The 18,561-nt window shown below is 39.1% G+C and overlaps 1 protein-coding gene across 1 annotated transcript in view; it reads right to left on the bottom strand.

Moving 5' to 3' along the window:
* Positions 1–17,718, bottom strand: part of UPK1B (uroplakin 1B) — a 37,006-nt gene extending 19,288 nt beyond the window's left edge. The window contains exons 1-2 of the mRNA XM_001363019.5: positions 17,361–17,718; positions 252–348 (exon numbers count right to left, since the gene is read on the bottom strand). Coding sequence (XP_001363056.1) covers positions 252–320 — 69 coding nt within the window. The 5' untranslated portion in view covers positions 321–348; positions 17,361–17,718. The remainder of the gene's footprint in view (positions 1–251; positions 349–17,360) is intronic.
* Between the last annotated feature and the right edge of the window lie 843 nt (positions 17,719–18,561).

Genomic DNA, 18,561 nt, shown 5'->3' with positions numbered 1-18,561 from the left:
TAATAATCCATTACATTTATGTGCCACAGTTTGTATAGTTATTTCCAAATGTATTTTGATTAATTATCCATTGGGGAATAGCTCTTAGTCTTACATATTAGTATTAATTCCTTATATATCTTGCGTATCAAATCTGTCTCGGAGATATTCGATGTAAAGATTTTTTTCCCTAATTGATGACTTTCCTTCCTGTCCTAACAATAAGATCTTGTTCACTCAAAAGCTTTTCCATTCCTGAATTTATTACTTACTCCAATAATCACATTTCCAAAAATCAGAAGACCTTGGAAGCAGCGCACAGTGGAGTCACCCTTGGCCATTCTTAGTATGTCCTACGAGTTGAATACTCTGTTGAGGAAAAGAAAAATGATTATAGCAGTTGACAGATTTAACTATGATTGCTTCAAAAATCACAACATTCTCTCAGTGCTTATTTGTTTATGTGCCACAGTGGATTGATTGCTGGACCTAGAGTTAGGAAGACTTGAGTTCAAATTTGGGCTCAAACATTTATTAGCTACATGACCTCAGCAAGTCATTTAACCACTGCCAACCTCAGTTTCTTAATTTGTAAAATGAGAAGAATGATGGCATCTATCTCTCAGGATTCTAGTGAGGATAAAATAAAATATTTGTAAAGAGCTTTGTAAATTTTAAAGTATTATATAAGTTAATAATAAATCATCTTAATATAGAATTAACATTTTATAGGTTTATATTTATGTGTTTAAATTCCATACATTATGTTAGTAAATTATTAGCTATTATTATAAAGTACAAAAGACTATAATTTCCATTCTTGGAATCATTTGGCAAAGGATGCCCTTGCACTGGCTGAATTTCAATATGGATAGCTCAAGTTCAACTTAAATACTCATTATAAAAGAAAAATAGGATTTTGGTCTATGCCTCTTGGTTCAGTGCACAGGTAGCTTATCTGATCCAAAAAGATAAAATCCCTTGAATTCGAGGACAAGCTCAGAAAAGATCACCCTCGAACTGGAACTAATAAGAATTAACATAAAATTGAGGGAACTGTACAGAAAAAGATATAACTTATCCTAAGAGATTGTGAAAGGCTATATGGTGGAAAAGCATTCTAGATTTGTAGTCAGAGGATCTGGGTTCGAATTCCAAGACTGTCTCTTATTAACTGGGTGCCCTTGTCATTTATCTTTCTGGAGCTTGAGATGCCTGCTCTGATTCTTGCCTAGTAGATCCTCCCCCAGGAAAGTGGTAACACAGGTTTAAGAAAATGTTTATCCACAAAAACATCAAGAGAAAAACCATCTGTATTTTCCAGCATTCTTCTGTGACAACACTCATTTATTCAGATATCTAACAATTGTTTGCTGATTCAGTTATGTGCAAAGTACTCTGGAGTCTGTTTCCTTCATCGGTATAATGGACTCACACTAGATGGTTTTCTTAGTTTCCCTCCAGCTCTCAACCTATGATTCTAAATACTTGAATATGAGAGATGCATAAGATTTTGACAGGTGGAAATGGGATGGGGGAGGGCATTTTCAGGTGGAAGGAACATAATAAACAGAGGCACAAGGAAAAAGGGAGGTCAATCCAATAGAATGCTGAACTTGAAATAAGGTGAGACCTGGGTTCAAATCCTGCCTCTCGCATTTATTATCTTAGAATCAATACTGTGTATTGGCTCCAAGGCAGAAGAGTGGTAAGGGCTAGGCAATAGGGGTCAAGTGACTTGTCCAGGGTCACACAGCTGGGAAGTGTCTGAGGCCAGATTGGAAACCAAGACCACACCATCTCTAGACCTGGCTCTCCAATCCACAGTGAGCTGCCCCCTGCCCCTGCCATTTATGAGATATATTACCAAGGGCAAGTCTGACCCTTAGTTATTCTGTCTATAAAGTGGGGATAAGTAAAGTATCTCCTTTAAGGTACTGTGAGGATCAAATTAAATGGTCTACATTGTATGTAAAGTGCTTTGTGAAGCTGGAAAGTAGCATAAAAATATAACAGTTATAACAATTTGGCAACTAAGGCAATCTGGATGAAGTTGATGGTTCTGTAAGGGTTTAGTAGAAGCCTGGCCCATTTGACTTTGTTCAGACTTCAGAATCATTATTGCCATCTAATCGAATAATTTGCAAAATGTTCTACAGTAGTTTCTAGTCTTTAAATATCTCTAAGTGATTGCTGGGCCTGAAATTAGGAAGATTGATTTACCTGAGATCAAATCTGGCACCAGGCACTTACTAGCTGTGTGATCCTGAGCAAGTCACTTAATCCTGTTTGCCTCAGTTTCCTCAACTGAAAAAAAATGAGCCAGAGCAAGATATGGAGAGCCACTCCAGTATCTTTGCCAAGAAAATTCCAAATGAGGTCATGAAGTGTTAGATGTGACTGAAAATACGGGCAAATCACTTAACCCTTTTTACCTCAGTTTCCTCCTCTGTAAAAATGAACTGGAGAATGAAATGGTAAACCACTCCAGTGTTCTTGCCCAGGAAACCTCGATGGGGGTTACTGAGAGTAGGACAAGATTGAAAAAAAAAAAACCCACTGTAGAACAACAACAGAGTGATTCCTACTTTTCTGAAGTCTCTTTATAGAGCAGTTTCTGGGGATCTGTTAAGTGACTCCTTTGTGTGAAATACACTAATTATTTCAGACTATAAGAGGTATTAACATTTTTCATCATATCTTTTTTATATATCCCCTTCATTTTCTAATCTATACTTCCCTATTCCCCTTTCTGGAAAGCCATCATTTGGAACAAAGAATAAAAAAAGGTGAAAAATTTTCAGGAAAATTTGATAGGTTTTGTAATAGTTTAGGCATAATTTTTCACTCTGGCAAAGAAAGGAGGGGGATATGTCTGTTGGGTCCTTTAAAGGTGTTTTGCAATAACATTAATATTATATCACACTGTGCTGAAAAGGACTCAGGATCTGAAAGAGTTCATCTCTTACCCAGGGAGTACCTGACTCGTCTAGCAGGACCTGTCACATTGTTAAGTTCATTATCAGCATTTATGAGACATTCCTTCTGACCAGGAGGATTACCATCTAAGCCAGACACTCTGGGAAGTAGACCATGAGAGGGAGGAGTTAATATAGTAGGGAGTAAAGGTCAGATTTCACTTGGAGGGAACAAAATCCATCATGACTAATTAGTACCTACAAGGTATTAAATTGTCATCATGGGTAGATTTTGGGCTTCAGAACACAGAGGAGGCAGATCCCGCTTTCAAAGAGTTTATAATCGGAGCGGGACAAAACAACTTACAGTAGAAGTGCAAATGGCAAATAATGAGCAATAAAAGAAAAAAGTGGGTCGATGGAGGAAAAAGCTAAGAAGATGTAGAGAAACTAGACAAGTGTCATCGAGGATGGGCAGGCATGAAATCTGCCCCATTGGAGGGCACATCCCCATTGATGAAATCATAGATCCTTCTGAGTTTAGCAGCCAGGTTCTCTCTTTCTTTACCATGCATTCCCTAATCTCCTTTTGGCTTCTTTGCCATTGAAAATGTCTGCTTTAAAAGTGACTGAATGATTTATTGCTGTTCTTCCTTCCTTTTCAAAGAGAACCAGTATTTCATGGAATGATGTCTTGACTCCTGAGTAAATTGGATTTAAGTGAAGAAGAGATGCACAAATTCATCAGCCTCACTCTCTCTTCCAGAGTTCTCTAAATCTGGTGATAAGATAAATGTCCCAGGAATGGTGATGGATAAATTCAGTGGAAGTGGAATTCAGTGGAAGACCTTGATGTGTTCAATGTTTGACCAATCTCTAAGCACTCTACAGTGACTGCCTCAACGACCTTCATCCTTTTGGCTGTTGGAGCAAATTATTATCATCTGCCCATTCCTTTAACTGAAGGTCTTCACATGCTTGGGGTAAATACTCCCCAACCAATGACAGTTTGCAACCTGTGGATTGTCCTTACCCTCAACCTGGTTTACCCCATTTACCAAGATGGTTCTGCTACCACTGAAAACTCCTGCTTTGATGACCATTCAGTGATTTAGAAACCACTTAATTCACTGCAATTTTCTTGAAAAACACAAAGCACTAGTTTCAATATAATAAGTTTAAAAGATTAAATTATTTTTTTTAATTTAAAAGATATCAGAAAAAAGTAAAGAATTCTCTTAGATGCTCACTCTTGTGGCAATGAGATTAGATCACATTGAACTCTTCAGATAAAACTAGACTGAAACACTTAATGAAAGCAAGGAGACACCAATATATTCTTTACTCGTCCTCTACTTATTGAGTCAATAATGATAATAATCATGATAGCCAATATCTAAATAAGCTTTAAAATGTACAAAATGCTTTATATTTTTTCTCATTTAAACTTCATCACAACTTCTTGAAATAGGCATCACAGGTATTATTATTCCCATGTATAGACAGGAGAATTGAGACTCAGATCAAGTGTTATTCCCTGTCATATAAGTAGTAAATGTCACAGGTGGGTTCGCAGAGCTGGAAGGGACTGTCTAATTCATCTCTTTCATTCTACAGAGGAAGAATTGGTGCCAGAGATGTTAACCAATTTGGCCAAGAGCACCCAAATAGGATGAAAAATTCATGAATCAAGGTTTTAGACCCATATCACCCTAATTTTAAGTTTGGCGGTCTATCTATTATACTGAATTCCTTTTTGTGACAATTGTGGTTTTTTAATTAATAATCAATAACTATTATATTTATAAAGTTTTATTAATAATAACTAGAGCAAAAGAAATGCCTGAACTCAGTGGTTGCCAGTCAAAGGGCCCGTGGGAGGAGTTACAGCCCACTTAAATACCATCTCGCTAAAAACTCGCAGGAAAAGGGAAAAGGACTCTAGGTAATACAGAAAGGAACTTTGGGTAATGTAGTTTTAGGGTTCAAGAATTTCTAACTATACACAATTAAAAAACTCAAATGGAACAGTGAAGACAGCATGAGTCAGGAAGATGGGGTTCAAGTCCCACCTGTGACAGATACTGCCAGGCTCCCCCTGAGTAAATAATTTAATCTCTTAGACCTCCAAGCTACTTTCTGGGACAGTACACTGTGGAGGAGGGACCTGTCTCCATTGGCAAAGGCAGTTTCCTGCCCAATAACCTATAGCGTTTTTAAGGGCAGAGGATCTGACATGTTTCATAGCTTCTCGTAGACCTCCAGGACAGGACTGAACAATTCTGGCTCTGGCCCTGTGATCTCCCAGTTCCTTCGCAGGTTGAGGGATGTGGGGTGAAGAAGACATCGTTAGTTGCCATTTTCCTACATTTCTGATCCCGTCTCTCATGAGGATGAAAAAAAAACCCCCAACTTTCTCCGCATACCGCTCCAGTAGGTCTAGGACGGGCGGGGCAGAGACAGGTACAAAGCAGCACAGTTCTGTGGGAGGACCCACTCGGTAGCATTCCAGCAACATTCCTAAAACGGACTGCCCTGCATTTCAGTGCAGGACAGAGTTCACGCCTGCCAGCTTCCAGATCTCAGCTCCAGGTTTGGAAGGCGTGAGCGGCGCTGCAGCCTTCGCTCCAGGGAACGCTTATTCTTTGAGAAGTAGCAAAAAGTGGAAGGACCACCGCCGTCCATTTCTGCTTCCTTTCCTCCGAAGGGGTTAGCCTGGCAAATGCATCCTGAGACTAGCCTTTCCTGTAAGACGATGCCTTGAAGAAAGGAGCCGGGCCAGAGCATCCAAGGACCATACATCTTGCATTCATTTATCTACGCGCATCTTTTTCTCCCCTAGTACTCTACCTTTCACGTTTTGTTGTTCAGTCAGTTTAATCATTTCATTTTTATCTAATTCTTTTTTATTTTAATTTTTATTATTTTAGTCAATTTAGAACATTATTCCTTGGTTACAAGAATCATATTCTTTCCCTCCCCCACTTTTCTAATTCTTCAGGACCCCACTTGGGTTTCTTGGCAAAGATACTGGAGTGGTTTGCCATTCCTTCTTCAGCTCATTTTACAGATGAGGAAACTGAGGCAAATAGCATGAAGTGATTTGCACAGGAACTTACTGCTAGTAAATGCCTGATACCAGATTTGAACTCGAGATCTGTCACTCTATCCACTGCATCACCTGGCTGCCTAGTGCATAATAATTGATGCTTAATAAATGCTTGAGGATTGAAAAGGAGATAAAGTTATCTAAATGAAATGTCTAGGTGTTTCCTGGGGAAGAACTTAAGGAAGACTCCCTAAAGCGTCTTTTGAAGCAAAAGATTGTAAAGTCATAAAGATTTTTAAAATGGCAAATCAGAGTTCATCAAACCAATGAGAATCAATTTGGCATAGTGAATAGAGAACTGCCTTGGAGTCAGGATGATGTGGGGGGAATCCCATCTTTATCACATCCTACTTGTGTGCCTCTTCACTTTTGGGGGCCCCCAGAGAATTCTCAAGGACTCCAAGTGGTAGAGAAGTTGCTAATCTTCATTGAAGACAAAGTTTCTCCATAGGAACTTCTGGGAGTTCCCTTGTTCCCTCAGCCACTGAAATCACAGGTCAGGGAAAAATAAAATCGAGGAGCCACACATCAATCTCTGGGTCCAGATGTCATCAGCAAGAGTTCAGTCTAATTGGTAACTGGCCACAATGCATAACAGCCATTCATGATATGACTATTCCTGGAAGGGTCCTGGAGTCTTTGTCCAGATCAGAAAGTTTCACTTGGCTACTAAGCAAACTCTTGGAATGTATATTTATTAATTATTTTTTAAATTTAAATTAATTTATTTAGCCCATTTAGAACATTATTCCTTGGTTACAAGAATTATATTATTTCCCTCCCTCCCCTTCCCTCACCCTTCCCACTGGATATATATTAAAAAAAAAACAAAAAAACACCTTGCTTTCTGTCCTAGTAACAACTCTAAGACAGAAGACTGGTAAGGATTAGGCAATCAGGGTTAAGTGACTTGCCCAGGGTCACACAGCTAGGAAGTGTCTGAGGCCAGATTTGGATTCATTAGGATTTGATGAAGGGATTCTTGGATAAGGATAAGTATCAATTTATTCAGAGTGTTGATTATTTCTGATATATCCAGAGTTGTTTTCATGTTATCTTCCACATCAAACTATGGGCTCTTTGAGAGCAGAGACTATTTTTTATCTTAAATAAAGAGTTCTATCCCTAGCATTTTGCACAGAACCTGAGAATAGTCAAAACCCCAATTCCTCCCTAGCAATTAGCACGGTACCTGGCACACAGAAGGCTCTTAACAGATGAGTCTTAAAAAGTAGTGCAGATAAAGTTCGTCTAAGGTCATTTTTTTAACTGAGTGCTTGGGAGCTTAAAGGGGATTATTTTGTCCTTAGGGAAGATTATGGGCAAGAAATAAGAGTAATAAGGGTAGGGACAAATGAATACTTCTTATGTAAAGAGTTGTTCTACCGGGATTTATGCTGACACCTGTTTTATTTAACTTTTCAAAAATGAGTGAACTGGAAAAGGGATACAGAGTGAAATCTAATCTCTCCTCTAATACTATATACACAGTTTTTGTATCTCATAGTCGCTTAAAGCTAGTAGGCTTTCAACCAGTATTTGTTGAATAACTGGTTACTGCACATTTTAACAAACTAATTTTAGAAGAACAGCATCATAGAAACAAGACTATCCTTTAAAAGAATTAGAAATTTTAAAAAAGATCTTTTTGTTTCATATATTAAAAAAAAAACAACTTACCTTCTGTCTTAGAATGAATACTGTGTATTGGTTCCAAGGAGAAGAGCAGTAAGGGCTAGGCAATGGGGGTTAAGTGACTTGCCCAGGGTCACAGAGTTAGGTCAGATTTGAACCCAGGACTTAACCATCTCTAGGCCTGGCTCTCCATCCACTGAGACACCCAGTTGCCCCTGATGTTTCATATTTGTTTTAGTGAGACACATGATTAAACAGAACCTCCAGAGACATTCTCTATCCTAGAATGGACCAGACTTACTCTTAGGCATTTCATAATGTTGGCTTAAAAGCAGTTAGGTTTTGGAGGTGGGTACCCTGGATCTGAGAGGCAGTTAGAGTGTTGGGCTTGGAGTCAGGAAGAACCTTGTTCAAATATGGCCTCAGATACTTACTAGCTGTGTGACCCTGGGCAAGTCACTGAAACTCATTTGCCTCCGTTTCCTCATGTGTAAAATGAGCTAGAGAAGGAAATGGCAAAAAATTCTAGTATCTTTGCCAAGAAAACCCCAGATGGGTCTGCAAAGAGTTGGACATGACTGAAATGACTGAACAACAAAAACCCTGGGTTTCAAGCCCAGCTCTGTTACTTGCTAGTATAAATCTGTGGGTCTCTATAAAATAAGGAAATTGTTAAGAATAAGCATTTATTAAGTAGCAGACACTGTGCTAAATAAGCCCTTTACATATCTTATTTCCTTTGATACTCATAACAACCTTGCCAAGTAGGTGCTATTATGATCCTCATTTTACAATTGAGGAAACTGAGGCAGACAGGCATTCTAGCGTCTTGCCCAGGATCACAGTGCCTAATAAGGCCAGAGTTGAGTGTAGGCCTTCCAATTCCATCCCCAAAGGCCACGCCACCACCCAGCCGTAGCTAATTAGAGCCAGTGCTCTCTGCAGTCTCTTTGGGCTCCAAGTCCTGAATTTTAGAATGTGAGAGTTAGCAGAGACCTCAGAAGTGGTACGATAATAATAATAATAATAGTTGCCATTTAGGTAGTATTTAAAGGTTTACAAAACATTTGAGGACTTGCAAAATGTTTTACATGTCTTATTTTACGCATCTTATTCTCTCTTCTCTCTTCAGGACGCCCCAATGAAGCAGCTGCTTTCATGGGCTCCATTTCCAGAGAAAAGAGGGATTCAACGGTTTGCCCACAGTCTCCCCCAGCTCTGTGTGTCTGAGGCAGGATCTGAATTCAGCTCTTTTGGACGCTAGGTCCAACCCTCTAGCCACTGAACCCCAGTGGGTGAATCCCTTCATTTTATAGACGAGGAAACTTAGATCCAGTTCACTGATTTGGCCTCATGCACAGAAGGGATCAGCGCCAGAGCTGAAACTAGTACTCAGACCTAAATCACAGGCTAGTATGTTGTCTGTGGTGGCCTCAGTTCTTTCCCTTAACATAAAAAGTGAGGACAGACCCCCTGCTTTTTAATCTTCCAAAATTACAAGATCCAAATTGTCTCCCTTCCTCCCTCCCTTCCTTCCTCCCTTCCTTCCTCCCTTCCTTCCTCCCTTCCTTCCTCCCTTCCTTCCTTCCTTCCTTCCTTCTTCCTTCCTTCCTTCCTTCCTTCCTTCCTTCCTCCCTCCCTCCCTTCCTTCCTTCCTCCCTCCCTTTCTCCCTCCCTCCCTCCCTTCCTTCCTCCCTTCCTTCCTCCCTTTCTTCCTTCCTCCCTTTCTTCCTTCCTTCCTTCCTTCCTTCCTTCCTTCCTTCCTTCCTTCCTTCCTTCCTTCCTTCCTTCCTTCCTTCCTTCTTCTGCTTCCTTCCTTCCTTCTTCCTTCTTCCTTCTTTCCTCTTCCCTCCTTCCTTCCTTCCTTCCTCTTCCTTCCTTCCTTCCTTCCTTCCTTCCTTCTTCCTTCCTTCCTTCCTTCCTTCTTTCCTTCCTTCCTTCCTTCCTTCCTTCCTTCCTTCCTTCCTTCTTTCCTTTCTTCCTTCCTTCCTTCCTTCTTTCCTTTCTTCCTTCCTTCCTTCCTTCCTTCCTTCCTTCCTTCCTTCCTTCCTTCCTTCCTTCCTTCCTTCCTTCCTTCCTTCCTTCCTTCTTCCTTCCTTCCTTCCTTCCTTCCTCCCTTCAATCCTTCCTTCCTTCCCCAAACTTGGAGGCCGTAAGCAATTTTGATCTAGATTATACATGTATTATCATGCAAAACATACTTCCATATTGGTCATTGCCTAAGCATCTCTGATGTGGCCCTGGTCACTACAGCCTAATCAGGAGTCCTCAGGGTCATCCCATCAAAGCTTATGTACTTTTTTTCCCTCAATTTAATTAATTAATTTTTGTTTATTTCTTTTTTTTTTTTTTAAAAACCTTGCCTTCCATCTTGGAATCAATATTGTGAATTGGTTTTAGGGCAGAAGAGCAGTAAGGGCTAGGCAATGGGAATTAAGGGACTTACTCAGGGTCACACAGCTAGGAAATGTCTGAGGCCAGATTTGAACCTAGGACCTCCTGTCTCTAGGCCTGACTCTCAATCCACTGAGCTCATGTGCTTTTAGCAAGAAGCCAGAACAGTAGGTCTAGGTCCCTGCAAAGTGCTCTAATCTAGAAAATCAAGGAGCTCTCCTGACCACCCTTACTACAACTAAAAGTGGCCCTATTCTTTCTCCAAGAAGTTTATTGGGAGGATTCTTACCCTTTACCTTTATTCACCCAAATCACAGATAGTTAAACTATGAGAAGAATTCATTTCTTTTCCACTTGCTTCTCTTAAAATGCAAATATCTCCAGGAAAAGGTAACCTTATCAGTCCCTTTTTATTTTTGTGGCAAATGAATTTATTTGCATTGGATTTGGAAGGTTTCAAGTTATTTCTGCTATTTACTGTGATTTGCAGAAGTCCTTTCGCCTCCTTGGGATCTAGTTTTTGAATCTTTTTTTAAATTTTCTTTTTATTGTCATGCAAAACACACTTCCATGTTGGTCATTGCTGTAAGAGCACACCCATACAAACCCAAACCCCCAAATAAAACCAAAGACACACAGATGTGGAAGATGACTTCTACAGTTCTTTCTCTGGAGGTTAATAGCGTTTCCCGAGCATAAATCTTTCAGGATTGTCCCATTGCTGAGGGTAGCCTGGTTTTCACAGCTAATCATCGTCCAGTTTTGCTGTTACTATGTACAGTGCTCTCCCAGTTCTGCTTTTAATCTGTTTTTAAAAGGGGATGGAAGGATTGGCCTGCTGCTAGGAGTGGATGAGGTAATGATACCCAATAGCAGGGTCTCTGTCAGTCAATAAACACTTATTCTAAATGTTTACTATATGCCAAGTAAGCTCTGGGGATACAAAAAGAGGCAGAAGACAGTTCTTGCCCTCAAGAAATTCACAGCGGAATGGAAGAAACAACAAGCAAATAAATACGGACAAGCAAACTATATTTGAGATAGCAGAAATAAGAAGAGTTGGTTAATGCCACCAGAGGAAGACAGGTACTCTCATATCAACTATGATGATGATTTTTTTTAAACAACTTGTCCAGTCACTGTGTAATTGGAAATCTTGTGCCTTTGAACTATATATCCCAGGAGCCCACTGACTTCCTGTCATTACATGCCGATGTAGACAGGAGATAAATAGGGTGGTCTTCCGTGGCTAGCTCTCTTTTCTTCCTGAGTCGGGAAATTGGTGGAGCAGGCAGTTTAAACAGGTAGATTAGCCATGGGTACGTGGGTTTTTTTGTTGTTCTTTTTTTATTTTGTTACTTTTAGTGATTATTAATAAATCTTATAAAATATAATATTTGAAAATATTGTATATTAATTTTAATTTTTATATCACCCAATTAGGAATTATTTTGGCTAGATTTGAACCCAGGACCTCCCATCTCTTGGGCCTGATTCTCTATTTACTAAGTTACCTTGCTGCCTCAGTGATGGTGTTCCTAAAAATGAACATTTTATATATATATATATATTTTTTTTTTTAAACCCTTACCTTCCGTCTTGGAGTCAATACTGTGTATTGGCTCCAAGGCAGAAGAGTGGTAAGGGCTAGGCAATGGGGGTCAAGTGACTTGCCCAGGGTCACACAACTGGGAAGTGTCTGAGGCCAGATTTGAACCTAGGACCTCCCATCTCTAGGGCTGGGAACATTTTATATTAATAATATGGAAATAGCTCTTGATCAATGACACATGTCATTCCCAGTAGAACTGCATGTTGACTACGGGATCGGGGTAGGAGCAGGGAAGGGAAATACTGTGCTCAGTTCGGGCTAATAGGAGACTATCCTTAATCACATAGAATAATACCTTCATAACTTTTTAATCCATTAACTTACTATCACTAAGAAACTTCACACAATGGAGATCAGACTTAGTCATTACAATTTTATCAGGTTTAATTGTCATGGTTGTTGCTCTTCCCTTTTGCATTATTTTGCTCATCGTATGTATTATTTTCCCCATTTTGCTTCTTCCTTTTGGTTTCAGTTCCATCCCATGCTTCTCTGTTTCAATTTCATTTTACTAGGTGCAGAACAATGCTACTAGCTTATTAATATCTTTTTTAATCCATACTGTCAGCCAGTGTGTTAACTATCTTTGGGTTATCCACAGATTTGATAACCACGTCAACTAGTATCTTATCCAATCAATTGGCAAAAAAAAAGTTAAATACCACCGAGTCGAATACAGATCCCTGGACACTCCACTAGAGACCACTTTCTAACTTGACACGGAACCATTAATGACTGACTACATTTTGAGTCTGACCATTTTCTGAGTTCTAACCAATTCTAAGTTCATCTGATGGTATTATCAACTAGTCTACTCTTTGCTATCTTGTGCAATGCTTTTCTAAAATCTTGGTAAGCATTTGTTAGGGTGCTCTAAGGGGGATGGCCTTTAAATTCTCTCCATCTCCAAAGTTCTATTTTTCTAAGTAATGTATAGAGTTCCGCCTAGTAGGTGCAATGATGGTAATGACAATGCCCTTTGAAAAATGGTGGAAGCCGGGCAGTGGCACACTTTTATAATTCCTGCTATCTGGAAGACTGAGGTTGCTAAGATGTTTTTAAGCCCAGAATTCTGAGCTGCAGTAGGGATGATGCAAATAGGGCCTCTCTTCAGAAGTCCAGCAACAATACAGTGACCTCTTGGGAGCAGAGGGCCATCAGGCTGCCTACAGTGGGACAGACAGGATGGAAGCAGAACTAGTCAAAGCTTCCATACCATTCAGGATTGGGATCAGGTTTGTAAATGGCCACTCCATTTGCATCTAGGTGAGGTAGGGCAAGTCAGGAAAGAATGAAGGAAAGAATAAAGGAAAGGAAGAAAGAAAGAAAGGAAGGAAGGAAGGAAGGAAGGAAGGAAGGAAGGAAGGAAGGAAGGAAGGAAGGAAGGAAGGAAGAAAGAAAGAAAGAAAGAAAGAAAGAAAGAAAGAAAGAAAGAAAGAAAGAAAGAAAGAAAGAAAGAAAGAAAGAAAGAAAGAAAGAAAGAAAGAAAGAAAGAAAGAAAGAAAGAAAGAAAGAAAGAAAGAAAGAAAGAAAGAAAGAAAGAAAGAAAGAAAGAAAGAAAGGAAGGAAGGAAGGAAGGAAGGAAGAAAGAAAGAAGAAAGAAAGAAAGAAAGAAAGAAAGAAAGAAAGAAAGAAAGAAAGAAAGAAAGAAAGAAAGAAAGAAAGAAAGGAAGGAAAGAAGGAAGGAAGGAAGGAAGGAAGAAAGAAAGAAGAAAGAAAGAAAGAAAGAAATGAAGGAAGGAAGAAAGAAAAAGTAAGGTAGGAAGGAAGAAAGGAAGGAAGATAAAAGAGGAAGAGAGAAAGAAAGAAAGGGAGAAAGAGAGAAAGGAAGAAAGAAAAAGAGGGTGAAAGAGAAAAGAGAAAGAGACAGATAGAGAGAAAGGAAGGGACAGAGAGAAAGGAAGGAAGGGAAAAAGAAAGAAAACAAGATTATGGGAAACTGGAAATTTACTGCAGGAGTGGAAAAGGCTAAAAGTCCTGATTTTCTTTTTTTTTCCCCTTTTTTTCTTGTCATGCAAAATACACTTCCATATTGGTCACTGTTGTAAGAGTGAACTCATACATAACTAAACCCCCAAAATAATACCATAAATTCACTAATGTGAAAGATGACTCCAATAGTCCTTTCTCTGTGGCGGATAGCATTCGCCATCATGTCTTTCAAGATTATCCCAGATCAATGCATTGCTGATAATAGCTAAGTCTATCAAAGATAATCATTATACAATATTGCTGTTATTATGTAAAATGTTCTCCCAGTTCTGCTTATTTCTTTCTGCATCGGTTCCTGAAGATCTTTCTAGATTTTTCTGAAATCATCTTGCTTATCATTTCTTTAGCACAATAGTATTCTATCACCAACATGTATCACAATTTGTTCAGACATTTCCTCAACTTCCAATTCCAACAATGCATTAGTGTCTCAATTTTGCCACATCCCTTCCAACATTTACCACTTTCCTTTACTGCCATATTGGCTAATCTGATAGATGTGAGGTGGTACCTCAGCATTGTTTTAATTTTCATTTCTCTAATCAAGATTGATTTAGAACATTTTTTCCATATGATTGTTGATGGCTTTGATTTCTTCATCTGAAGATTGCTTGTTCATATCCTTTGATCATTTGTCAATTGGGGAATGACTTTTATTCTTATAAATTTGACTTAGTTCTCTATAAATTTCAGAAATTGGACCTATATCAGAATAAATTGTTTCCCCCAATTTGTTGTTTCCCTTCTCATCTTGGCACTGATTTTCAAAAAGAGAGAATGAAATCAGTAAACTATGGGCCAGTGTGGTTGACTTTGATTTTTTTGGGTAAAATTCTAGTAAGTATCATTAGAGATAAAACATTTAGAAAAGAAGTGGTGACCACAAACGCTATGGCTTCATCATGAACAGGTGGCACCAAACTAATTTTGTTTCATTGTTTGACAGGGTTACTAGATCAGGAAATGTGGCAGATACAGATCACCTAATTTTTTTTTCTACTTAAAAATATTTACTGAGCCTCTCCTATGTGTATCTCCCTCCCTTCTTTTTTTTGGGGGGGGGGATTATTGGCACAGAACACTGTTTGTTTTTTTCATTTTAAATTAAAAACATTTTTTAAAACTTCTCTCTTCCATCTTAGAATCAATTATATGTATTGGTGCCAAGGCAGAAGAGCGGGACAGGGTAGGTAATGGGACTTGGAAGACACTAAGAAGTGTCTGAGGCCAGAATTCCAGGACCTCCCATCTCCAGGCCTGGTTCTCTATCCACTGAGCTACCTAGTTGCTCCCTGCATATACTATTAAACTTTGTTGGTCTGTAAGTTAATTTTGCTGAACTTTTTTCTCTTTTTTAATTCTTTATCAAGGGGGCAGCAGGCCTAGAGACGGGAGGTCCTAGGTTCAAATCTGGCTTCAGACACTTCCCAATACATAGTATTGATTCCATGACCGAAGGGAAGGGTTTAAAAAAATTCTTTATCAAAAGGGGTGACTCTAAGGTGGGGAGAGGTATATTTGGAAAAAAAGCAGATACAAAAACACAATATATTAATAAATAGGAATTGACCGGGTCTTTCACAGTGGTTATAAGTTATTTCAGAATAACATTATAAATCAGGCTGAAATAACCTGGTTTAGCTATAACCTAATTCAACTTATAAAACTACTTGAAAGAAGGAAAAACAGTGGAACAGGATCATTAAAAATTGACAAATGATTGATTATGAAATGGGACCCAAAACAGTTTCCTCTGGGAAAATGTTGTCTTGGATCTCCACAAGGTAACTCACTTCAGAACAGATTTTACAGAGAGAAGGCTGCATGGCCAGGAGAGTCTTTCTTCCATCCCTTGGAAACCTTTCCTCTCCCAGTCTGGTATCGTTTACTCAACTGGGCAATACTCAAGGAACTCATCAAGCCACAGAGTTTCATTTCTCAACCTTTTCTATTCTTGTGTTCAATCTCTTAAAAATGTATCCAAGCCCAAAGTGTTGACTTTTGCAGATGCATTGAAGGGTCTAAAAACAATTACTCACTAAATAAGCTGGTTTTTGGAGTAGAAGAAATATGTGAGACTCGCCCACCTCACTGAGATCATTTTTCTGGTTCATTTCTCTTTTTCCTCACCTCGTTCTGTTGTGCCAGAGAATATGCGAACCACACCTTGGGTTTCTACTAAGATTAAGGAGGTGAACCCAAGGAGAAAAGGGTGGGAAAGGGAGAAACTTGTACAGTGTTATTCTTCTCCTTTCAGGCTTAACACCCAAGAAGTAGTGATATTTAGATGTTTGTACAGTTGTCAGGTGTAAACCCTAAACTGAGGTGTGTCTTCCAATTCATTCATTCATTCACTCACTCGGATTGTTATTCTTCTAAACAGTGGGGTTAGATCCTTAAATCCAAGCAAAGTCCTTGGCATGGGAATCATCTAAGAGTGTGGAATAGCTATATCACCATTAGGATCATTGTTGACCTACTTGGCACTTATAATGATAATAATAATAATTAGTATTTATATGGCGCCTACTGCACGCCAGGAATTGTGCTAGTGTCCTTGCTTAATATTTATTTTATGATAAAGAACGGTATTCTTGGGGTTGATGGGGACTCCATAGGCACCCTTGAACTAAGTGATATTCTAGAGCTCCTAGAATTATATGAGGATTGATGGAGTCCCATTTACCCACAAAAGTGGCCATCTGCTAAGAGGACTCATGAGTAGAAGCTGAGCAAAGTGAATAGAAAGCTGCTGTTTTTTTTTTTTAATGAAATGGCCTTTATGGTCTATTTCATTTCTAAAGTTGTTTAATTCTTAGAAGTCTGCTTGTGTAATCAGGAAAAAAATAATTTGTTGGATGGCATTTTAAAATTTGAATCGACTTACACATCTTATTTTTAGAAGTCAACAACTTAAAAATGCCTGAAAATCCATCCACTTAGATCCAGAAAATTTCATTCAATAAATAATTTGGATATCAGATTTAATTTCATTTAGTAAATAAACATTCTTCCACATGAATTGAATGTCATATTCTATGATCTGTGATGCATCTGAATATCTTTCGCCCTTGGTAGTTCAATTCAAGAGAAAAATCACTTTTCATTTTAAAAAAGGTCATTAAGAATGATCAAAAATGGAGAGACTTTATATATTTTTTATTATCCTAAAGGCACAGAAAATATTCATGAGTTCTAATAGGGATCACAGAGAATCAATTACTTGATCAAGTGAAATTAAATTTTGAAGAAAAAAAAAGTTACACACCCATTTGATTAAGTTGATTTGCTCACCAGCACTTTTTTTTACAGAGAAAACATTTGAGCCAAATTATTCATTTCATTTTGTAAAATGAAAATTCTTCTTTTCTGCATAAGTGAGAAAATAGAGTCAAGGTAAAAGGGAAGCCATGTTTCATTTCAGCAAATCTTTGGCTCCACGCAGAACACTAGACATTAGAATGTCTCTTGAAAGAGCTGGACCCCCAATCAGGAGGAAGACAGACACGAAATCTACCCTGATCATGATAGTGACCTCAGAAGTGCATTTTTTAAGAAAGCAAAACCATCCAGAATAATGTACCCCAATAACTTTTAATCCCCCCATTTAGCATCATTAAGACACTATTCAAGCAAGAAGAATCCTTTCTATTTATTCCTGGCTCTTGATCTCTGGAAAATACACGCAAGCATTTCACAGTGAGTTTGGTTGTCTACTTACCAAGAAAGCCTCTTGTCCTTTTCCTGCTCTGCTAGGAGCTCGCGCACCTGTGGGGCTGATCTAGCCTGCAGCGATTCTTTAAAGTCCGCAGGCACCGAGGAATAGTGGTTCGTGATTGGCAGGCTGCATTTTACATGGGCTGAACCTGTGCCTGCCTGAACTTGTTTTGAATGAGGATGAAAGCAAAAGAGAACTTTTCACCAATAAATGTTTGACTCAGATGGAATGCTGTGATTCCGACAAATCACCCCAAGTACTTCCACATGAGCACATTTCTCCTCTCCTTCTTCCACACTGCTCCCACGTTCTGAGACGAGACACAATTATTCTGCCTTTTTTTCTGTTCCTCCTGAAGTTTCAGCACACTGAAAGGGGCATGCTTTGCTCTAGCTGAGGCTGACTGCGTGGGGCAGATAGGAGGCACAGTGGATAGAGTCAGGAACACTCCTCTTTCTGAGTTCAGATCTTGCCTCAGACCCTTACTAGCTGTGTGACCCTGGGCAAGTCACTTCATCCTGTTTGCCTCAGTTTCCTCATCTGTCAAATGAGCTGGAGAAGGAAATGGCCAATCACTCCAGTATCTTTGCCAAGAAAACCCCTGAATAAATACAGTGACAGGCTGACAGCATGTCTATCCATATCTTTTACTCCTTTGAGTGAGGACTTCTAGTTTATACTCTGTTGCTAGAATCTGCTATGGTCAAAGGCATGATTACCATTCAAGTACATCTCCCTCTCCTCTCCCTCAAAAAAAGGGAAACAGAATTGGGGTTAATGAACACGGGGACAACAATATACTGTCCCTGACGTGTCACTCAATATGTACTTTCTGGGCATTTATTACATGCAACTCACTACGGGGTCATTGATCTAAGACATGAGAATCATTAGGTAGGTGACAGGTATATGACATCAGTGTATTCAGATATGATGGGAGTCAGTTTGTACAACGTATTTCTTCACTTCCCGTCCTGCTGCACTCCTTTGGATTTTTCCATTATGTTATGATTAAAATTCTCTGGAGACTGTATATTAATGTGTAATTATTTATTAGAGGATCACACGATCACCTGGCCTTGCCTAATTAATCTGAATTTGCCATGTTTGTCCAGCCAAAAATGACCCACCAGCCCCAGAGTGCCAAGAGCCAACGAGCCCCCAAAGAGAACTGCCTGCTTCCGTAGGTCCCGTCTCTTATAAA

This window comes from Monodelphis domestica, chromosome 4 (assembly GCF_027887165.1).
Source record: "Monodelphis domestica isolate mMonDom1 chromosome 4, mMonDom1.pri, whole genome shotgun sequence".
NCBI classification, from domain to species: domain Eukaryota; kingdom Metazoa; phylum Chordata; class Mammalia; order Didelphimorphia; family Didelphidae; genus Monodelphis; species Monodelphis domestica.
The sequence above is the reverse complement of the archived record's forward strand: the minus strand, read 5'-3'. Positions and strand labels throughout refer to the sequence as shown.